At 41.9% G+C, this 19,842-nt stretch overlaps 2 protein-coding genes across 2 annotated transcripts; one reads left to right on the top strand and one right to left on the bottom strand.

The window, feature by feature from the left end:
* Positions 1-10: 10 nt before the first annotated feature.
* pex19 (peroxisomal biogenesis factor 19) lies at positions 11-5,888 on the bottom strand. The gene is made up of 8 exons (XM_076019684.1): positions 5,721-5,888; positions 4,428-4,516; positions 3,628-3,787; positions 3,448-3,533; positions 2,712-2,888; positions 2,465-2,635; positions 2,276-2,320; positions 11-1,427 (listed from the first exon to the last, which is right to left on the bottom strand). The coding sequence occupies exons 1-8, from the start codon at positions 5,782-5,784 to the stop codon at positions 1,344-1,346; spliced, it is 876 nt and encodes a 291-aa protein (XP_075875799.1). The 5' UTR covers positions 5,785-5,888; the 3' UTR covers positions 11-1,343.
* A 6,227-nt stretch (positions 5,889-12,115) lies between these two features.
* On the top strand, positions 12,116-14,555 carry myadmb (myeloid associated differentiation marker b). Its single transcript, XM_076019683.1, has one exon. The coding sequence runs from the start codon at positions 12,246-12,248 to the stop codon at positions 13,125-13,127; it is 882 nt and encodes a 293-aa protein (XP_075875798.1). The 5' UTR covers positions 12,116-12,245; the 3' UTR covers positions 13,128-14,555.
* Positions 14,556-19,842: the final 5,287 nt, after the last annotated feature.

Below are 19,842 nucleotides of genomic sequence, written 5' to 3'. Positions count from 1 at the left end.
TACCACAGAACATTGCCAACATTAGTTTTAATATATTTACAAAGCATCATAATTTCAGACATAACTTTTCAATTTCTTAAAAAATATTTTGGGCATGTTTGCATGTGCCCTGAGAGTTGAATAGATTGCACCGTCACCCCGATGTTTCATGGACCTGCAGTGTTGCCCCCCTCAGAGCTGATCTCATGTCAGCGCTCATGGCTCACTGACTCTTTTCACTGCAATCTTTTATTTTACAGTTATTGATGAGCTGTCGCTGGTGTGATTTCTAGACTTCTCTATGCAGACAAAGAGTCCTGTGGCAACAGCAGCAGGTGAAGAGTGGCCTGTGGTGTAGGCAGCCTGCAGTACGCACCCGTTTAACGAGTCAAACCGCAGCGTAAATTTTTTTTTGACTTAATGTTTTGTACTGTGATTTTCACCATTATAAATTGACATTAGTGGGTATAGGATATAAGTTAGTATCACTCACAAGAGGCTTTCCTGACAGGAATCCAATGTTGTGGAAACCTGACGCTGCACATCAAGCCATACATCACAAGGGAGGTCCATTTTACAGTAACTTTACACTATAATGATGTTTTTCCATTTCTACATCTGTCACTTCAAATCAACAGCGAGGAATGGGTGGGGCAACACTCAGGGGTCGTAGTCATGTAAAACTCAACTGGCTAATCATAGAAGTGCTGGTGACTTCTCACAAAAGGTTCACCAAATCATCTGCAGTCTTTCCAATTATTTTTTCCTTAACTTTCTGGTTACATTAGTAAGTAATTATTGGTTAGATAGAATCATGTTGCAGTCTGTGGTGCAACAGAGCTGCATGCCAAGAACTGCCAAAACACTCATTTTAAGAGCTAACCTGGATATCCGAAACCTTTTGCAATATGAAGACATCTAAAATAAGACATGTAATTTTGCCAAGGCACTGTTTATACCTGTGAACTGATGTTATTGTCATTGACCATAAGGCTAAACAGCACTGGGGAGGGGGAGTCATAGTTTGGCAGTGGTTTTCTCAAATTTAAAGGAATGCAGTTAAAGTCAACCATGGAGGAGGTGTGGTAACTGCTAACAACTGAACGCAGGGATGTTTAAGTGTTTTCATTTGCGCGTTTAGTGATTTAGGCCGAAGCCAGTGTGTTCCTGTGTGTGGCGCCTCTTCAGTTCATCCAAGACTCCTTCTCTTGCTTCTGCATCCACACACACTTTGGCACTGACGGAGATCAGTGTTCAACGGCCTGGTCGCGCCTCCCACTCCTTTCCACTCCCTGCTGGTCTCTGATGGGCACGGAGAGACTCTTGTGGCGCCAGTGCCACTGACAGGCTGTGTGGCATCCTCATCACATGAGGGAGCACTGCTCTGCACCAGCCCCAGGGACTCCTGGGAGATTGAGGGCCTCTGTGTCAAAGTTAAATCCTGGTGGCTGGGGGAGAAAAGACAAACAGGAGGAATGAAGTCAGGATGAAGTGATGACAGTTGGGCATAAATTCAACAATCAGATATAATCTGGTACAGTGACACAGCGAGAGACTGTGGCTTTCACCTTACAACACAATTGCACCAGACAACCAATTAAATCATTTTAAGGAAGCTCAAACGCATCCAAGGTGTTTGTAAACCACCTCAGTATCATTCACCAAACTGTATCAACACAAGTTAATTTAGGTTTGCAAAGTAAAAGACATTGTGCTGTAAAAAGAAAAAAGAAAAAAAAAAGCAGAGATACAGCTGAAAATCTAAACATCGTTTCATGCATAGGGACAGTCATTTCTGTGAGTTTTGGGCTGATTAAAGTATTTGTTTGAATTTTTTTGTCCCATATGGAGATTTTGTATTCTACTACATACTCTTTCTCATGCTAAACTATGGCAGTATGGTCATTTTGGTGAGTTTTGGTCTGATTAAAGTATGTATATATATATATATATATATATATATATATATATATATATATATATATATATATATATATATATATATATATATACTTTTATTTTATTAAAAAAAAAAAAATTTTGTGTCACCTGCCAAAGTTATACCCTCGACAAGTTGACAGTTTATCAAATGGCCACACAGAAAAACACACAGAAAAACACACACACACACACACACACACACACACACACACACACACACACACACACACACACACACACACACACACACACACACACACACACACACACACACAAAAGGTTACACTTAAACTCATGGACACCAGAGTTGAACACATCAATCAACTAGAACTCTGAGTGTGCAGTGGACACTTACCGCATCACCTGCCAGCTCTTTCGGTGGTTGGCCAAGTTCCTGCAGCTGCAAGGCATCATGGGAGCACGTTATCAATTGCAGATTACACAAAGTGGAAAAACAAAGATCACAGAAGCACAAGGTGCAGCAATGTCATTGACTGATACTGTTGGAATGACTCAGACAATGAGATGCAAGTAATTTGTCTACCTTCTGCATCAGGTCCATGATGCTTTCAAAGGTGCTTTCCTTATCTCCAGAGTCTTGCTCCTCCTTCTCAAAGAGCCCACAGATCTCACCCATGATTTTGGCCTGCTGCTCATAGCGCTGGTGGTCCTCTGGACTGAGGCTTGTCTTGTTGGCATCCAACCACTCAGGGTACTAGGAGGGTGAATTGCATTCTCATGAGCGGATCTTGGAGGCGGAACTATGGAGTGAGATGCAAGCCGATGCAAACCTTTGCTGTGATCTCTTTCAAAGACGGGTAAAGAACGTCCTTGGAGAGCAGATTCTGCATGATGGACTGCATGATGGGCAGGACGTTTCCATCATCACCACCTCCACCGTCGCCACCCTCCTCCAAACCGAGTCCTTCTAGAGCCTTCACGAGATCATCTCCAGCTAGTCCTGAAGACTGATGGGACAAATAACAAAACAACTGATAAATCAAACTGAACAGTGAAAGACACTGTATTCATAAATGACTATGTGCACCGTCAAATCTGAACTTGTTTCTACGTTTGAAAGAGGATCTGGAGGTCTCCAGAGAAAGACCTATGTGGAAGCTCGGGTTTGCAGTGGCTGTGGTAACAACACCACATGAGACATCATATAGATAAACATTATGTAATAACAATGAAAAGCAGTGGGGGTTTTCATAAGCTACATTGAGAGCTGCAAGAGTGATGCAAACATACATACAATATAAAAAATATCTGTTCATACAAAAAATCTAAAGTTTTTGTTGTTGTTCTGTTTGCAAATGTACGTCACTAATAAACACAATAACATACGATAATATGAAATTATTTATTCTGTTTCTTTTTTCATTGTTTCATAAAATAATGATTACAAAATAATTATCTGGTATTTCATGAAGTAATGCATCATAACAGAAAGGTGAACATCCCAGTGAATACATTTTAGTTTTCCAACAAAGTACATAATGAATGACTTGGTCTGACTGTTCCCACCTGTAGGTTATCTGCATTTTTGGCCAGGCCACGAAGTGTGTCTTTAAGACAAGAGGTGAACTCTTGCTGGGAGGCCGTATCAGTGCCTGCACAGAGAGACCACCACATTAAAGCTCACAGAGCTAGTGACAAAGAAATAAATCAAAACAATAATCAAAACTACCATGTGATTTGCCTTACCAACTTTGCCAGCAGCCTCTGACAGCTTCTGGAAGTGCTGCAGCAGCTCTGGCTCCTCCTGAGCCAGCTCAGACATGGCTTTCTCCCACTCCTCCTTGGCTTGAGTAGCCATGTCGCCCTCGAAGAGAGTCTCGAAAAGTTTGCAGTCTTCAAGGAGGGGCTGCTGAACGGGCAGATAGGGAACAGAGCGAAGTGGGGAAATGTGTCGTGTCGTGATGCCTTTCATTCTTTACAAAAAATACTTTCTAATCTTTATTTATTACAGCATTATTGCTGATATTCACTGCTGGATACATTTGTAGTTTTGGCTGTGTTTTATCAGTTAGCCAACAAAACAAAACAGCCCTGAAAAACTGAGATCTTTGCTGGTTGCAAGTTCAATTGCTATAGTAAACATGTTTTCAAAGCAAGTAAGGACAACTTCAAGAATTGACATGAAGAAAATAAAAATAAACAAACAACAACAGATGTACTAGTTATGATGATGATTTAACATCAACATAAGCGCCGGTGGAAACAATCATTTGAATTTGCAATAAATTACACTTGTTCATATAATATATAAGGTATATATAAATTATAAGAAATATTAAACCAAATGAAAACCTGATTTTCATGGTTATAACAATGTCAGACAAACGTATTTTCTAGTCACACATTTTGCAAGAATCACAAGGTCATGTATGTATACAAGAAAAGTGAAAGCTGTGACAAAAACATCCTTGTTTACTTTTAAAAAAGTGGCATTTACCCAAAGACCTCATGCAAAACAAACAATAACAAAAACAAAACAAACAAACCTTGTCAGCACCTCCACTGGCTGAGGAGGAAGCACCTGAAGGTTCAGGAGGTGGAGGGGCGGCTGTTTTGTCAAAGTCATCCAGTGCACCTGAGGAAAAAGCGAGACAGTTTGATATTGACTGGTGTGTGGGGGAGCAAACAAGTTTACAGCTGGAGGGACTTTGTCCTCAGGCTTGGGATACCTGCTCTTCCGGTAAGCGTGCGTCCCTACCAGTGGACTTGCACAACTATTTAAAGAAGCAATTGGCCAGAAATGATTTGACTAAGTTGAGTTGTTTACTCGGCCACTTTAGTAGCCCTTAACGTGCATGAAATGTCAATATTTACCACGACACCCTGTATTTTGCAGACTCATTATTGTTAGTGGTCTTTGGAGCAACCATCTAAGACAGTTTTGAAATAAGTACGCTGCATAAGTCCCGTTACCAAAGTGATGTACTCAAATGTTGATCCGATGTAAATGCTGGACCATCTACATTTTTGAAACTGGCCTCTCGCTGAAGCGGAGCAAAGCAACGCCACCACAAACAATAAAAACTGACTCATCCGTTTTGTCACAGCGACAACAAAGGCTTGACGCTACAGGCCCCATGAAGCGAGCTGATGTTTTGGCTGTATTTATTCTCTCTCTCTCTCTCTCTCTGTCTCTGTCTCTGTCTCTGTCTCTGTCTCTCTCTCTCCCTCCCTCCCTCCCTCCCTCTCCCTCTCCCTCTCCCTCTCCCTCTCTCTCTCTCTCTCTCTCTCACACACACACACACACACCTTTTTTTTGTTGCAAAAGTGAGCATACTTCGCTTTACAACTATTAATAATGACACTGACAAGGACACGTTTAAATGGATAAACTGAATTGAATAAACACAGTCGACTAAAAAAATATGACGACATACAAAGCGAGGCTGTAGGCCTCTCTGAGGCTGTGCAATCGCGAACAGTTTAACGGCCACGTTTAATATGTTGGTGTTGTTTTGTTTTCAATACAAGGATGGGGACCTCAACTGCTCTGCTTTACAGCTAAAGCTTAGCAACAACGAAATGTACCTGATTAGATGACCCATACGAGGTAATTGTCGTGTCAACAGACAGTTAACTGTTTCTGGCAAACAGTCTGTTACGATTATCATTAACAATTCTGACCTACTCAGCCGATATTTGGGACGCAGGAGGGGGTGGAACTACACTCACACGCGCAATGTTCACTGAAGGAGAGAGGGGGGGGGGTCGTTTGTGTAGCAACAAGGCACACCGTTCTCACAATGGGAGGTGTGTAACGACTAAATGTCGATCCTTACTGTCCAATAACTCGTCCAATTCTGCATCGTGTCCCGTGGACGGTTCCCCTGCTCCAGACGCCATGATGTTACCTCTTCCTAACCGCTATCGCCTGCTATCGACTAGCTCCAAGCACCCACCGAACAGGTCACCGAACACTGACAGCAGCGCAGCAGTGGAAAACGTCGCGGAAATAGTACGTCACTCCCGCCTGCGCAGCTTGCAGCGCCTCCCCATGGATGTATGCGAATTACTTCTTAATGAGGAGTGAAACGTTTCGGTTTAACAGTGATACAATGGTTAATCTCTCTCTCTCTCTCTCTCTCTCTCTCTCTCTCTCTCTCTCTCTCTCTCTCTCTCTCTCTCTCTCTCTCTCTCTCTCTCTCTCTGTTGACCATTGGTTTATTTCAAGAAGAGTATGTAACACAAACCCTGTTACAGTATATACTGGTTCCATCGGCCTAATCTGAAAATAATGTTTATTAGTTTCATTATTGTTGTTCTTGGTCAGCAAGAGATCATTCATGTGTCTTCATCCAATTTAATGATTAATCAACTGGTTGGAAAATGGTGAGGAGCATAAAGGTGCCATCTAATGCTAAACTTCCTTTGTAAGTTTGGCCACATACTCTATCTTTCATGTTGATGCAGTCATTACACATGTGATTGATGTGATTGACGTTCTTTGTTCCAATTGATTTTCCAATCATCCAAACATCCAAATCCAGAAGTTTGAAAGACTGATGCCTTCAGATGTCAGTAAAATAACAATCTATGGCATGTAGGTATTTTCAAATGCAGTGTTATATATTTTTTTTGCATAATAATTCACCTGTTGAAAAATAACCAATGATACTTTCAGGATTGTAGAAGTTGAAGGGGATGCTGATTCCACATATGAGCACCAAGGGTGTACATGTATTCACAGTGAGACAGCACTTTCATGCAGGGGGTATGGCAGGTTAATCCTGATTTGGAAAAGCAGTAAATGCTGATGATACCACTGTCTACTTCAGCTTCTCCTCTAGGTGTGATCTTCGTAAAAAAAGGTGTGATCTAGATTTCCCCGCTGGGGTTACAATGGCCCATGCATTGTAACCCCAGCGGGGAAATCTAGATTCATGATACATTTTTATAGGAGAAAGCAGGAGAAGTGTGGTTGTCCTGAAGTATTAACAAACACTATCTATATACCTTCATGGCAGTATAGGCTACTTCCTGTTTGATACTTTGCTGAATGCCTAGACCTGGAATACCAAATGACACTTGCAAAAACACACCTGAAACAGTTATCAACATCTGGTAGTTGATGACGATAATATGATAATACAATAGACAATAATCTGATAGTCTCATAAATGTTTTCTTGATAAAGGAAGTAGAATGGCAAAGGATAGGCTAAGCGGTGCTGGTATAGCTCACATGTCAATTGAGAATGGGTATTTTGCTTTATTCAACCTATACAACGTGTCATTGTGCCATAAAGCATAAACATGTACCACTCATTACAAGTAATTTGCACATAACACGCTCACATGTTTGTGTAATGGAATGGAATCCCATTTTCACCACTGAGATGACGTCTGTTAGGCCATCCCAAATAAAGAGCTTTTTTTTTAATCGTCACCACTGTCTGCTATTTCACAAAAAGTTGTGAAACCGAGATACTATGTACTCACTGGCAAGGGTAATGAATGTAAAACTACGATTTATTAGGGAAAGCACAATTCCAATCGTAATGTAATGCTGGCAGCTTGAGCAAATTGAATCATCTGCCACGTGACTCCAGATGGCTGCACTCAGCTGCTGCTTGCTCTTCAGCAGGGGCAAGAAATGACTCAACCCATGAGCCCAAGTCTCACTGTTGTGCATGGTTACAGCTGCGTTTACTCAGCAACGTACATACTGAAAAATAAGGGAGAATACCCTACCGGTAGCAACGACAAATATTTATCGTCCATGCAGCGCAAAGGGACTTTGCATTTTTTTTTTTATAAACTTGACATCACTTGACTGAAATGTGCTACTTGATGGTGATATCCCAGAACTCAAAGTGCACATGTGGACACAATTCTATAGAACATTTTACTAATAACTAACTAATTTATTTTGGTGACAAATTTGAATTCAGTTTACACAATTGCAAGTATTTGTGTAGAGACTGCACACAGACCTATTGGAGTCAAAGTCCTTTGCGTGGTTCAAACTTGGTCAATGAAATCTATTCTGATTCAGGTTTTTCAAGACAGCCTATTATTATAAATGCTGGAGGGGGGGGGGGGATAGTGAATTGAAGGCAGTATTTCCTTTATGATTGAGTCAATGTGTTACAATTTAGCAGAAATCTGAGTTACAAGTGGCAGCAATAGCAAAGGAGTCAATCCGATGGGCAGGCAGGCAGGCAGGCAGGGGGAGGAGGAAGAGAGGGTGAAAGAGGTGGAGGTGGGGTGGGAGGAGAAGGAGGAGGAGGAGGAGAAAGGGTCCGGCTGATGTGAATAATAACGGTGCAGACATCTGAAGCCTAATTTGGTTCGCAAAGCGGGGAAGCGGCTGTCCGACTCTTGACTCTTGCGATCGACGATCGTGTTTGGGCTGCGGGTCCCGGAGAACAAACACATCCACACAGAAGGTAAGTCTGCGAATCACGGTGGCGATAAATGCTGCCATTGTTTTTTTTTTTTTTGTTTTTTTTTGTTTTTTTTTTTTGCGCTGCGCCTTCAGAGTTGTACTTGATAAATTTTCGTAGTTCGCACAGGACCTCAGCTACTTGTTGCATCTCGTTGACCGGCATGGTAAGAATGTAGCGTTTGTGTCCCCCTCCCCCTCCCTCATGTAAGTGCGCACTTTTAGACCCCCATAGAGGAAAAGTATAGATGTACTTCGGCGCACCCTTTTACGCGCGTTTGTCCGCCGTTAGGAAGATGCCAGAAAGGGGTGAGGACAGAGAAGAAAACTATAAATAAGAAAAACAATCATATGTGCACCTTGCTTTTTGTTGAGGTTTAATAATGTGTTGTTCTGAAGAAAAAAAAAAGAAAGAAAGAAAAAAGCGTGGTCTAGCGTAACCACGCGTTTTGGTTGGTTTTTGTGGTGGGGAGTGGTTTTTCACTCGATAATTTCACCTTTTTTTCCCTCCAAATGACAGATTCTTTTTTTTTTTATTTTTTTATTTTTATTTTTTAATTTGCTGATAACGACATTTTTGTTAAGTTTTTTTGCTTGTTTGTTGTTGTTGTTTTTTTGTTGTGTTTGTGTGTTTTAGTGTAACTTTATGTTAGTAAAAGACGTGCAGCGCAGTGTGGGGAGAGATGGGTGCGGCAGGGCGGCACACCCTCTCCTCACCGCCAATGAATGAACTTCCACTGCAGCCTTCAAACACACAGCTGTAGCGTTCACACGCTGTTCTAATTATGACTTCTACTCTATTTCCCTGTAGTAAACATGCTGGAGGGAAATAATCAGGTCACTATTTACTAACGAGGCCCCCTTCCTCCAATGCCCCTTACATAATAGCCAGACTTCACACTTCATCAGAAAGGTGTGGTGGGGTCAGGCTGCCCTGGAGGGGGAAAAAAAAGCAGTGGCTATCCTGGAAAATGAGTCAGCGGATAGATAGCATTCAAGCCTGGATTGTTCCGGCGGGCTAATCTAGTTATGAGGAATGTTTAGGATTTTTTTTTTTTTTAGTTTTTCTGTTTGGGATACGTTTGTAACCTCTGAAAGTGCACAATGGAGAAATTCTACTGCCCACACACACAAGCAGTTACACAGAGCTCGTCTTGTTCCTCAGCCCATGGATGGATCCTGCGTAAATGGATTATGGGTGAAATTGAGTTGAGTTGATGTTGCGCCATGGCAACCAAACAAGCAGTGCGCATGACCCCGTAAGCCTGAGATAACCACTTGTTTCCTGAACACATCTGCCCTGAGTTGTGTCTGCATGGAGTGCAGGACACGCTCCCCAGCTGCTTGTATGAAAAATTACTTCTGTAGAAGCGAGCAGATAGGGTGTCACATCCTGTACGCCATCCTGTTACAAAACTTGATGCATGCACGCGCCTATTTTCAGCATCCACCAGTCCCCTGGGGGAACTTCCCTGCCACTTGTTTGTAAAGTCCTGGTTCTATTTTCCATGCTGCTTCACTTGGAAAGGATTTTTTTTTCCGACTCGCCACCCAAAAGCTTCTGTTTCATCCTTTTCAATTTTCCTTTCGTATTTTTCTCTTTCGATCTTGATTCCACAAGTAGCACAGAGTAGTAACAGCGGCGGGTGTGGTGGCGGGATCGACGTTTCCATTACGACCCCCTCCATACACATTTATTTTGAGTGGGTTGCACAAAGCATAATTGCTACTCTCGCTTTGGAGCGGTAGAGGGAGCATTGAGCAGCGGGGGAGGAGGAGGGTTGAGGGCGACTGATGGAAAAGAGTGGGAGTCACCGCCAAAGGAGACGAGCAGGAAAAAGAAAAGGGGAAAAGAGGAGAGGAGAAAGCAAAACGATTGGCAAGTATGACACAGTTCCCAGTTTGTTTCACAGCAGCCAGACTGCGGCACATCTGGAGCACATTAACAAGTTGGAAAATCTTACTAGAAATAAGAGAGGGAATGGGGGAGGAGGCAGGGGGAGTGGTGAGTGAGGGGGGCCCAGTGGTGACTCACTTTCCTGCTATTCCACCGCTCCATCCCAATGTTTAATCTCATGTGTCTTTCTGCTGAGGCGCAGGGCTTCCCCCGACCTCCTGCCTCCGGTTGCTCTCCTCCCTGCAATAGTCCCTTCAGCACTTCAAGTGACTCATCTCGCAGGGCTTTATGATAGTTTTTCTTTCCAATCCTGCATCTTTTTTTCCCTTTCGATCAGCATTTTGACCCCTCCTTCGAACCCCAACCCCTCCGGCCTTGCCTTTTTACGGACATTTAATGGGTCTAATCCAAGCAGGCCGTTTCTCCTTGTTTATCACTCTGCCCCTTGTTTAATGTGGGAGTGCAGTCACTCTGGAGCCAAGTGAGAGATAGGTGTCAGGGGGATTGGGAGGGTGTACAGCATTTTACGGACAAAGGCTGCTTGGAGCTTATCTAAGCAAATTCTTGTTCCCAGTTCCCAGTCCATGGCTCTTTCTCAATTTGTGAACTTGCCTGGACTTCACACAAAACTGAGACATCTGTTTCATCTCCAGCGATCCAATTTGTCTTCCAATTCCCAATTTTACATCTGGCCAAGTCTCATTAAAATTTTCCACAAGTGATGCCGCTATGCCCAGCTCATTAGGTGTATTACGGGTATAGACTTTATCGACTTCAATGAATTGTAGCACACTTGAAAAATCTGCTGAATGGTTTTCTGCAATGTAAATATACATAAACTGTCATTAGACTGAGGTGCATTCATAATATGTTGAGGATCAGGCTCATGTGGTTAGCCCCCAAGACAGAACTTGTAAAAAGTTCACATATTAAGAAATATATGCATAACTAGAGTTGAACATACATTAATAGTTACAGTTAGTCCTTGGTAGGAAAATGTTTCCAGGCCTCTCTGAAATGAAGAAAGCCAATGGAGGTAGATGGAAGGGAAGGATGGAGGGAAGCAAGTTTTAGTGGAAGGTTGGCTGGCATATTTGGATAGCTGGTGGAGAGACATCATCTCACAAGTACAAAAGCTTATTCAGAACATGCCCAACAAACTTAGATTTAAAGAAATAGATAAATAATTTCCATTTATTATAAGTGACACCTTTTCCCTTGCCTGTAGTACCACCATGGCCCAGCAGCAGCTGCAGCTCATTCTCTCCCTCGTGATCAAGACTAAAGCGAGTGTAAACGTGGTCCCAGGGTGTAGGCGTGGCTTGAGCGCAGAGGGCTGCGTTTAGAACGTGATGACAGAAACAGGATACAGTAGCTGAGGGTTTAGCTGCCTCGCCCGTCAGTGACTACATGAACAGAGGAATGTGAGGATGAAAAGTCTATGCTCAATCCAGGAATGCAGGCTGACCAGATGGAAATGTGACCGCAGTGAAGCCATTCGTGGGATGAAACTGTGCTTTTCCCAGTCAAAACATCAACAATTCACAACAACACAATAAAGCCACTGTGTGTCAGGAGAGGGTGTGTAGGAGTGCACTGGCCAAACTCACTTGCAAGCTGTCGCCGTCATGTTCCAGCTGAAGCCACAAAGATCCAATATGACTCCCATTCATTTCAATGGAGTTGCTCAGCCAGTGCAGACGGCACAAAGTTTTTGGCTTCCGCAATGTGTTGCCCATGGAGCATGTAGCATTTCCCACCATGCCCCTGTAACTCCCATAATACATCAGGACGCATCAGCCATAGGCTGTAGTACCTCGAGTGGGAAAAATTACTGCGACGCCATATTGCCAGTCCAATGTCCAGTTCTTAAAATACATCCGTTTGGTTCGAGCTCACTAATGCATATAAATCTGCTTCTGTCTTACAGATTTCACCGCCTGCTCAAAAAGTGACTCCTAAAAAGGACCGTCCTCCAGCTTCTTTGACGCACTTTCTCTTGTCACCCTCGGCATCTTCCATCATGGCCATAGTCGTCCAATCCAGCCCGCTCCTCTGGACGCGGTTGGCCGCCATGGTCTTCTCCTGCGTGGCCTTCTCGCTGGCCGTGCACCGGGGCTACCTGGGCCACGGCACCGGTGACTGGTGCATCTTCTGCTGGGCCTTCAGCTTCGCCGGCACTCTGTTCGTCCTCCTAGTGGAGCTGTTTGGCCTCCAGACCAGAGCTCCCATCTCCTGGAAGAACTTCCCCATAACCTTAGCCTGCTACGCCGCCCTGCTCTGCCTGTCTGCCTCCATTATCTTCCCCCTCACCTACATCAAGGGCATCGCCACCGGGAACGAGGTCTACAACTACCGCGTGGTCTCCACCGTCTTCTCCTGCCTGGCCACCGTGGCCTACATTTGCGAGGTGAGCATCAGCAAGGCGCGGCCCGGCGAGCTGTCCGGCTACATGACCACGGCGCCAGGTCTGCTCAAGGTGTGCGAGACCTTCGTCGCCTGCATCATCTTCGTCTTTATCAGCGACCCGGTTCTGTACGACCGCCACGAGGCGCTGAAGTACTGCATGGCCGTCTACTGCATCTGCTTCATCCTGTCGGCCGGCGTCATCGTGCTCTGTGTGGGCGAGTGCACCGGCTGCCTGCCCTTCCCTTTTTCCCGCTTCCTGTCGGCGTGCGCCATGCTGGCCGTCATCCTCTACCTGTCGGCCACCATCATCTGGCCCATCTTCAACTTTGACCCCCGGCAAGGCGGCTCCAAGCAGAGGCCCTACACCTGCGGCGGTGCTCGCGGGCTCTGCCCGTGGGACAAGTGCGTGACGGTGGCTGTGCTCACTGGCGTCAACTTCATCCTCTACCTGGGCGACCTCATCTATTCCACCCGCCTGGTGTTTGTCAACGCCTGAGGAGGAGGAAGAGGAGAAGGAGGGGCTTGGGAAAATGTTGTCGGGTCAACAGTATGCTTCAAATTAAATTCGATTTTTTGACATGTTTCATTGGGTCCGTAGCTGCTGACAGAGGCGATGCTGCCGAGCAAATGTGATTCCGGTCTTATTGTTTTTACATGACATTTGGCATCCGCACCATTTGGAGGAGCAGTGTAGATTGTTATAGCTGAGTGCTCGACACATCAGGGAAAGGTTTTTGTAATGTATGGAGCAATTCCCTGCTGAAGTGCCTTCACCAAAAAAACATCGAGTGGAGTAAGAATTGACTTACTGTTCTTTTTTTTTTGCATAGTTGTTTCAGGAAATTTGTTTTCAATCAATGCAAACCTGCCAAATTTGTTTTTTGTTTTTTTTCTTTTAAAGTGTAGTGCCTGACTGGGTTGTTTGAGGTTGACGTGGAGATAAGTGACTATGTTTACATGTACAATATTTCCAGAAAATAGGCTGTTCCCGTTCGGAAGCCTTCAAGCTTATTTCAAGCCTACCGTCCAATGATTGACAGACATTCTGACTTTGATTGTGAAAGAACTGATTAGACTTGTAAAGACACAATGTTTCAACAGTGTTTCAATGTGTCACCTACAAATTACAGTTTGTTAACTGGTGCATGTAAACATAGTCTGTAAAAACTTTTAGGATATGAAAATAAAAGCTTGGCTTATCGTTATGTTTTAGTGAGATTTTACATATTTCAGTGCACTGCGTAAAGAGTGTTTATAAATTGACATTCAAAGACTGTAAAACAGTATTCAAAGGACACATTTTTGGAAGAAATATGAATATTAGCTGTTCATAAAATCGTGAATAAGATACATTTCAATATCCTTTTAATAAAGTTAAAATGTATCTTTATATTTGGATAACTTAAGTATAGCATAAAGTATAGGATATTACTTATTTGTTTGTTTTTGCTCAATGCATGCAGAGCAGCTAATCTTTCTGTCATTTTTAAATGGCTTTGAAAAATTCAAGACTTGAAGTAGTGAGACATAGAACTAAATGCTAAGCCAGCTTTTGCCAATGGTATTGTGTATGTGTAGTTATATATAACTATATATATATATATATATATATATGCAATCTAAAATCAGTAGCAAAAACACACATAACGAAGGAACACAATTTGAAAAGTGCACTTATTTTTTTCAGATTTTAAATACATCTATCCATACAAAAATGTTTTTATTCAGTATCTTGTAGATGAAGTCTCGTGGCTTTTGCAGTAATAAATACTCAGAGACCAAAAGGATGCCTCTCACATTTGAACTGTTGCTTGTGTTGCATTGTTTCATTTTTTTTGTATCCATTGTTTATGCTACTTATACACGTACCACATCAGTGTTGTAAGCATAACCTAGTGTTCAATAAAAGCACATAGAAAACGTGTGTAGTTGTGCTATTTAAGCACCTGCTTTGGATGAAGTTGTGATATCTTTTGAGTTAGATTTTTGGTTTGATTTTGATGCATTTGAACTTTTTTTTCTCTGCAGATTCTGCAGGACACAGTATAATATACCACTGCTTTTCAACTGGAGAAAGAGCTGTGTATAGCTGACCATAGTCAGGAAAGGAGGTGATATACTAACGTCTCAGTCTCAACACAATGACATATTGTGTAGACTATCTTGTTTCAGGAAGGGGTTGCACGTGTTGTTACCACAATGGCAAGCCAAGTTACTGTCATGCTGTGGGCTGGATTGATAGTGAATGACATAGAAATTGCAAGATCAATATTTAAAAGTTAACATAAATAAATACATAATAATAATAATAATAATAATAATAATAATAATAATAATAACAACAACAACAACAACAACAACAACAATAATAATAATAATAATAATAATAATAATAATAATTTAAAAACACTTGATATGATATTCCGGCTCCATTAAAATGTTCATAAAATAGAATGTAGAATTACAGACCCTTTAATTATCAAATTATTTTGAAAAATGTACACATTTTTTCAATTGTTTTTTAATTTCATGACCTTCAGAAATCGAACTTTGGCAAAAACCAAGCTCCCTTTAACATCTGGCCAAGACATTATTGTATTTGACCACAAATGTCAATTTGTTCACATATATTTTAAACCCTTCTTTTAGATAAATCCGAAATCCTCATATTAGTTGCTTTCAGTTTGATGTGTGTGTCCACTCTTAAATCTGACTCCCACTAGAGCCTTGTCGTTTTTGGCCAAAGGTGCTGGCCCTCCTCTTTTTCTTGAAGTAAACCAACTGGTTGTGGCCTTTTTCCATTACCACTCCAACCTAAATGACAGAATGAAAGAGAAAATCATTGAAATCACATGATAGCAACTGTAAAAGTAAAAAGCAACTTAAGATCATTTCATCCTCCAGCAGCCTGACATTCCTGCAGATCTACTTGCTAACTGAGCACCACCGTCCCACTTCCTCAATCTCAAACAAAAGGTCATTTCCTTGTTGTTGTAATATTCCTCCTTTATTTCCACAGATCCTTTGACACTTCAGTGACCCTGACGTACATTCTAATTTTATTGCCGTGGCAACAGGACCTCCTGTTTTTCATTAGGCAATTGTCTTTGTCAAGGGCTATGTTATACGTAGTCTTTAAATGACAGAACACGACTATATATTGGTTGTGTGCAGTCATTTCCTCTCTGAGTTTTAATCACCAACTTCTCAGCAGCATAAGGAAGGGGCGGGGGGGGGGGGGGGGGGTGATGCGATCACAAATGGCACGCTCGAGACGCATGTTAATGGCTAAGTGCGAAGAGATGCTGCGAGATCCGTTCTCGTGATCCAATCACCCAAAACAGTTACAAGTGACCAAGTGAAAACAGGGCCTAAAACACCCTTTAATTAAACTGTAATTGTTTCGATATGTGAAACTTGAAAAGTACTCGCACCTTCAGTGTGGTCAAGCAAGCAGTTCCCTGTGGTTTATGTTCTTATTTGTGTAGCTTGTTACCTTTCAGTTGGAAGTATGGAATGCTGGAATGTGGTTGACATCTATTTGGAATATTTTACCAAGCGTCAAACTTTTCAACTAAACTAAAATAGTCCTAACATTTAAAGCTTTCACAGATTACATCTACAAAACCATATGAATGTGAATTGACTCTTTTGTACATTCCTTTTGTGCTTGTATACCATGGGGGAGGATATCATTTGGGAGTGCTGAGATTTCTTTTCTGATCTCATGGAAACTGGAAATTTACACCATATGTCTCCTGCCAGGCCTCGCTTGCGATGACATTTTGAGCGAAAAGAAGTAAAAAATGTTGTCAGGACCTGACAGGTCAATAAAAAAAAATCCAAAATCAACTGTATTGTCTCTAATCCAAGAGCCAATAGCTATTGTTTGTAAAGAAGACACAAACATATCAATAAAAAAAAAAATCATTATCTGTCACCAAAACAGAATTTTAGCAATTTTTCTGCTGCCAGTTGAACCAGGTAGTAAGAAATCAAGCCTTCCCTTTGGCGCAAATGGGCATATTTGATACACTTAGTGAAAGTTTAACTTTAAATTTGCCAAAGTCATTTAGGAGTACAGCGAAAGCACCACTCACAAGATAAGTAATGCCTTTGGCACCATTCACTCATTGCCTTTATTAATTAAGATGTCTAATAGGTAATGGAATAGGAAGACCTTTTTAAAAACTCTTTGGTTTTTGGCTTGGCAAGATGGATTTGTGAAATGTCCTCACTGAAATTAAAAAAAACAAACAAAAAACTGTCATCCATCTTAGCTGGCGCTCCCTCAGGGGAGGGTCAATTGTGGGGGACAAATTTAGAATTCCTTCAGAATGTGATCATCACTGGGACTTTAACCTTTAACCAGTAGAAGCCGAGGTTACATAGACTTCTTGTCATACAAATGCATCTTTCCATTTTTACCTTGATCTTTCTACTTTGGTTTTGACATGAAGATATAACTGCACAAGGACATAAGATGAGTAGATAAGAAGATATTTAAAAAATAAATAAATGCTACAAATGCAATGTTACATAATCACTGCCTCAAGTATAAACTATGACAGCAGAAGTGTCTCTAGAGGTCAACACTACTTGGAGACACCATCATCATGGGAAAGTATCTTGTTTTAAGAAGCATTCTTTTTTTGAAGACTATATGTAAATAGTGACTACACATTGAAACAACACATTTTCAAGGCTGTGCTCAGAACTAAAATATCCACTGTAATCACTTGCGCCGTATAGTTCAAGGTTTGCAGCACTTGTCTTTTATGTGGTTTGTTTCTTTGAAGCCAGCTTGTGCATTTGCATGTGTTCTGTGCAAAATCCTGTTTGCTGTGCTGTTTTGTCTGTTTCCAAGTGTGCTCTATAGCTACAGTGTGCTGAGCTCTCTCTGCAACACTGTGTTTGATTCTATACGGTTTAAGGACGTTGCTCTATTCCTTTTACAGGTTATCTCCCATCATATCATGACACGATGGAAGATGTAGCCCAAGGTGTTTTGTCTGAAATGTCTGTTTGTCACCAAAAAGCCTGGAAGCGACTAAAATGGAGCAAAAATAATCCTGTCTGTGTCACAACCAACAAGGGGGTTAGTTTTAGGACTGAAAACAATTCCGGGTAAATAGGTAGACATACCTACTGCTAATGATCATAGCTGTTTATCCCTCAAATTAGTCAGATTTATCTATTACTCTGAGAGGACACATGTATATAACTCTTAGGCACAGCTGCAAACTCGATCTCTGTCCGGTTGCTAGGACAGCCCAAAAGAAACTGACATAAATAAGAGGCTATTGTTTACATAACATTTCCTAAGTTTAGCCTGTCAGGGCTAAAACAATAGGAGACGTCGAACACCGTTAAACGTGGCCCTGATAACATTTCAGTTTCATCTAACAGCATGTGAGGGATTTCCTGCACAACCCACTATCGGATTAGCTTTCAACGTCAATAGATAATCTATCCCTTATCATCAGAAACCACCCAAAATAAATAGGTGTGGGTGTTTGTGATGTTTCATTGTGTTGGTATGGTTGCCTGAAGTCTTTTAGCAGTCACTTTATGTTGAGGAATGAAAAAGTTAAACATGGAGAGGCAAGAGACCGCATATTTCAGAGATGAATCATTTGTAAAGTGAAAAATATATGATCTTTAAACCCAAAATACTGGTTACTGGTTACTGGTTAAGAGGAGGAACTTCAACTACAGTTGAGTCATGTCAGCGTGACCTGAAGATCAGAATCTTACACTAACAGCAGAAGTTACACTGACAGTCCCCAGGTGGTAACTGTCATAAAGAGGCAGTCTGACATAGTCGGAGGTGTTGGAGTCACCGCAACATTATGCATGTATTGTAGATCAAAGAGTGATGTATGTTGGAATTCCTTCATTGTTCAATTTGTCTTGTGAATAGTCTCAGTTTTCAGTTCACATCAAGATTTAAGAGCAAGCCCCCCCTGAGATGAAAGGGTTTCTGTAAAGTTAAGAACTCGTAATACTGTGTGAAAAGCAACAATATCAGACTGCAAGAAGGAAAGCAGGACATACTCAACAGATGTTATATTGACCCAAAGGGTTACAGTGCAGTCATCCAAAGTGTGTCACGCTTAAGGTCTGAGACGATGACTCAACTTTCCTCCATCCAACACGTGGCCGTTGCATGTGACTTGCTCTCAAATGTCATAACTCTGAGAAATGTTTTGCGGAATATGAAATAAGCAATCCATTAAATCTATGACTCTGCCTTAGAGCAGTGGTTTGAGTGAAGCGGCCAGGAAACAAATTGTCTGGCGATCAAGTCTAGCGACTAGCGAATGACTGCAGCGGCACCGTTGCCTTTCCATTCAAGTTGCAACGAATGATGATGTAAATGTTTATGTTCCTGGCACAATTATTCTGACTTGGTGTTACTATAATTTATCTGATTATATGGGATCAAATGACTGTTCCATCAGTTTCCCATTGCCCTGTTGAGATTTATTTCCCCCCCATAAAAGTAGCTTAAAATCACTTCAGTTGCATGTTCGAGTCAGTGGATTATGTATTAAGTGACATTAACAGCTGCTGGCCTAACAGCCTGACCACTTCAATCTCACATACCTCAGAGCCCTCTATAGTTAGCGCCTATAGTTAGTTACTTGTCATTTGGGGACTGCAGCTTTCCATTGAATAGAGCTTAGAGATAATGGTGAGTCTGTTATCACTTCAACTCTGCATGGTTTGGTGGTGAAAACTCGACTTGAGCTCCGCAAACCTGCGCACGTCAGTCAGGCTGAATCAGAGCTCACTGATACTTGAGATTATACCGCCACCCAGTGACACAAGCGCCACGATTAGAGCACAAGCATTTGTGCCTCGGCTCCAACACATTTACACAAGACCTTTAACAATTTCTCATGAAAGACGATTTGCACAAGGTAAAACATCCATCCATCCATCCATTTTCAATACCCGCTCATTCCTGAGCTCAGGGTCACGGGGGTCTGCTGGAGCCTATCACGGCTGTCACAGGGCAAAAGCAGGGTGACACCCTGGACTAGTCGACAAGATAAACCTCTAGATATAATTCATTTGTCTGACTGACTTTTAAATCAACACTAAAAGATAAATATCAAGACTCATTTTTTTTCTCCAGAAATGTAAGAAACCGTTAATAGATCAAATCTTAGACCAAGTCTGTGTGTGAAATTTACCGTTTGTAT

The sequence above is a fragment of the Nelusetta ayraudi genome, unplaced genomic scaffold, assembly GCF_046127955.1.
Source record: "Nelusetta ayraudi isolate G7.1 ecotype Tasmania unplaced genomic scaffold, CSIRO-AGI_Nayr_v1 ptg000011l, whole genome shotgun sequence".
NCBI lineage: Eukaryota > Metazoa > Chordata > Actinopteri > Tetraodontiformes > Monacanthidae > Nelusetta > Nelusetta ayraudi.
The sequence above is the reverse complement of the archived record's forward strand: the minus strand, read 5'-3'. Positions and strand labels throughout refer to the sequence as shown.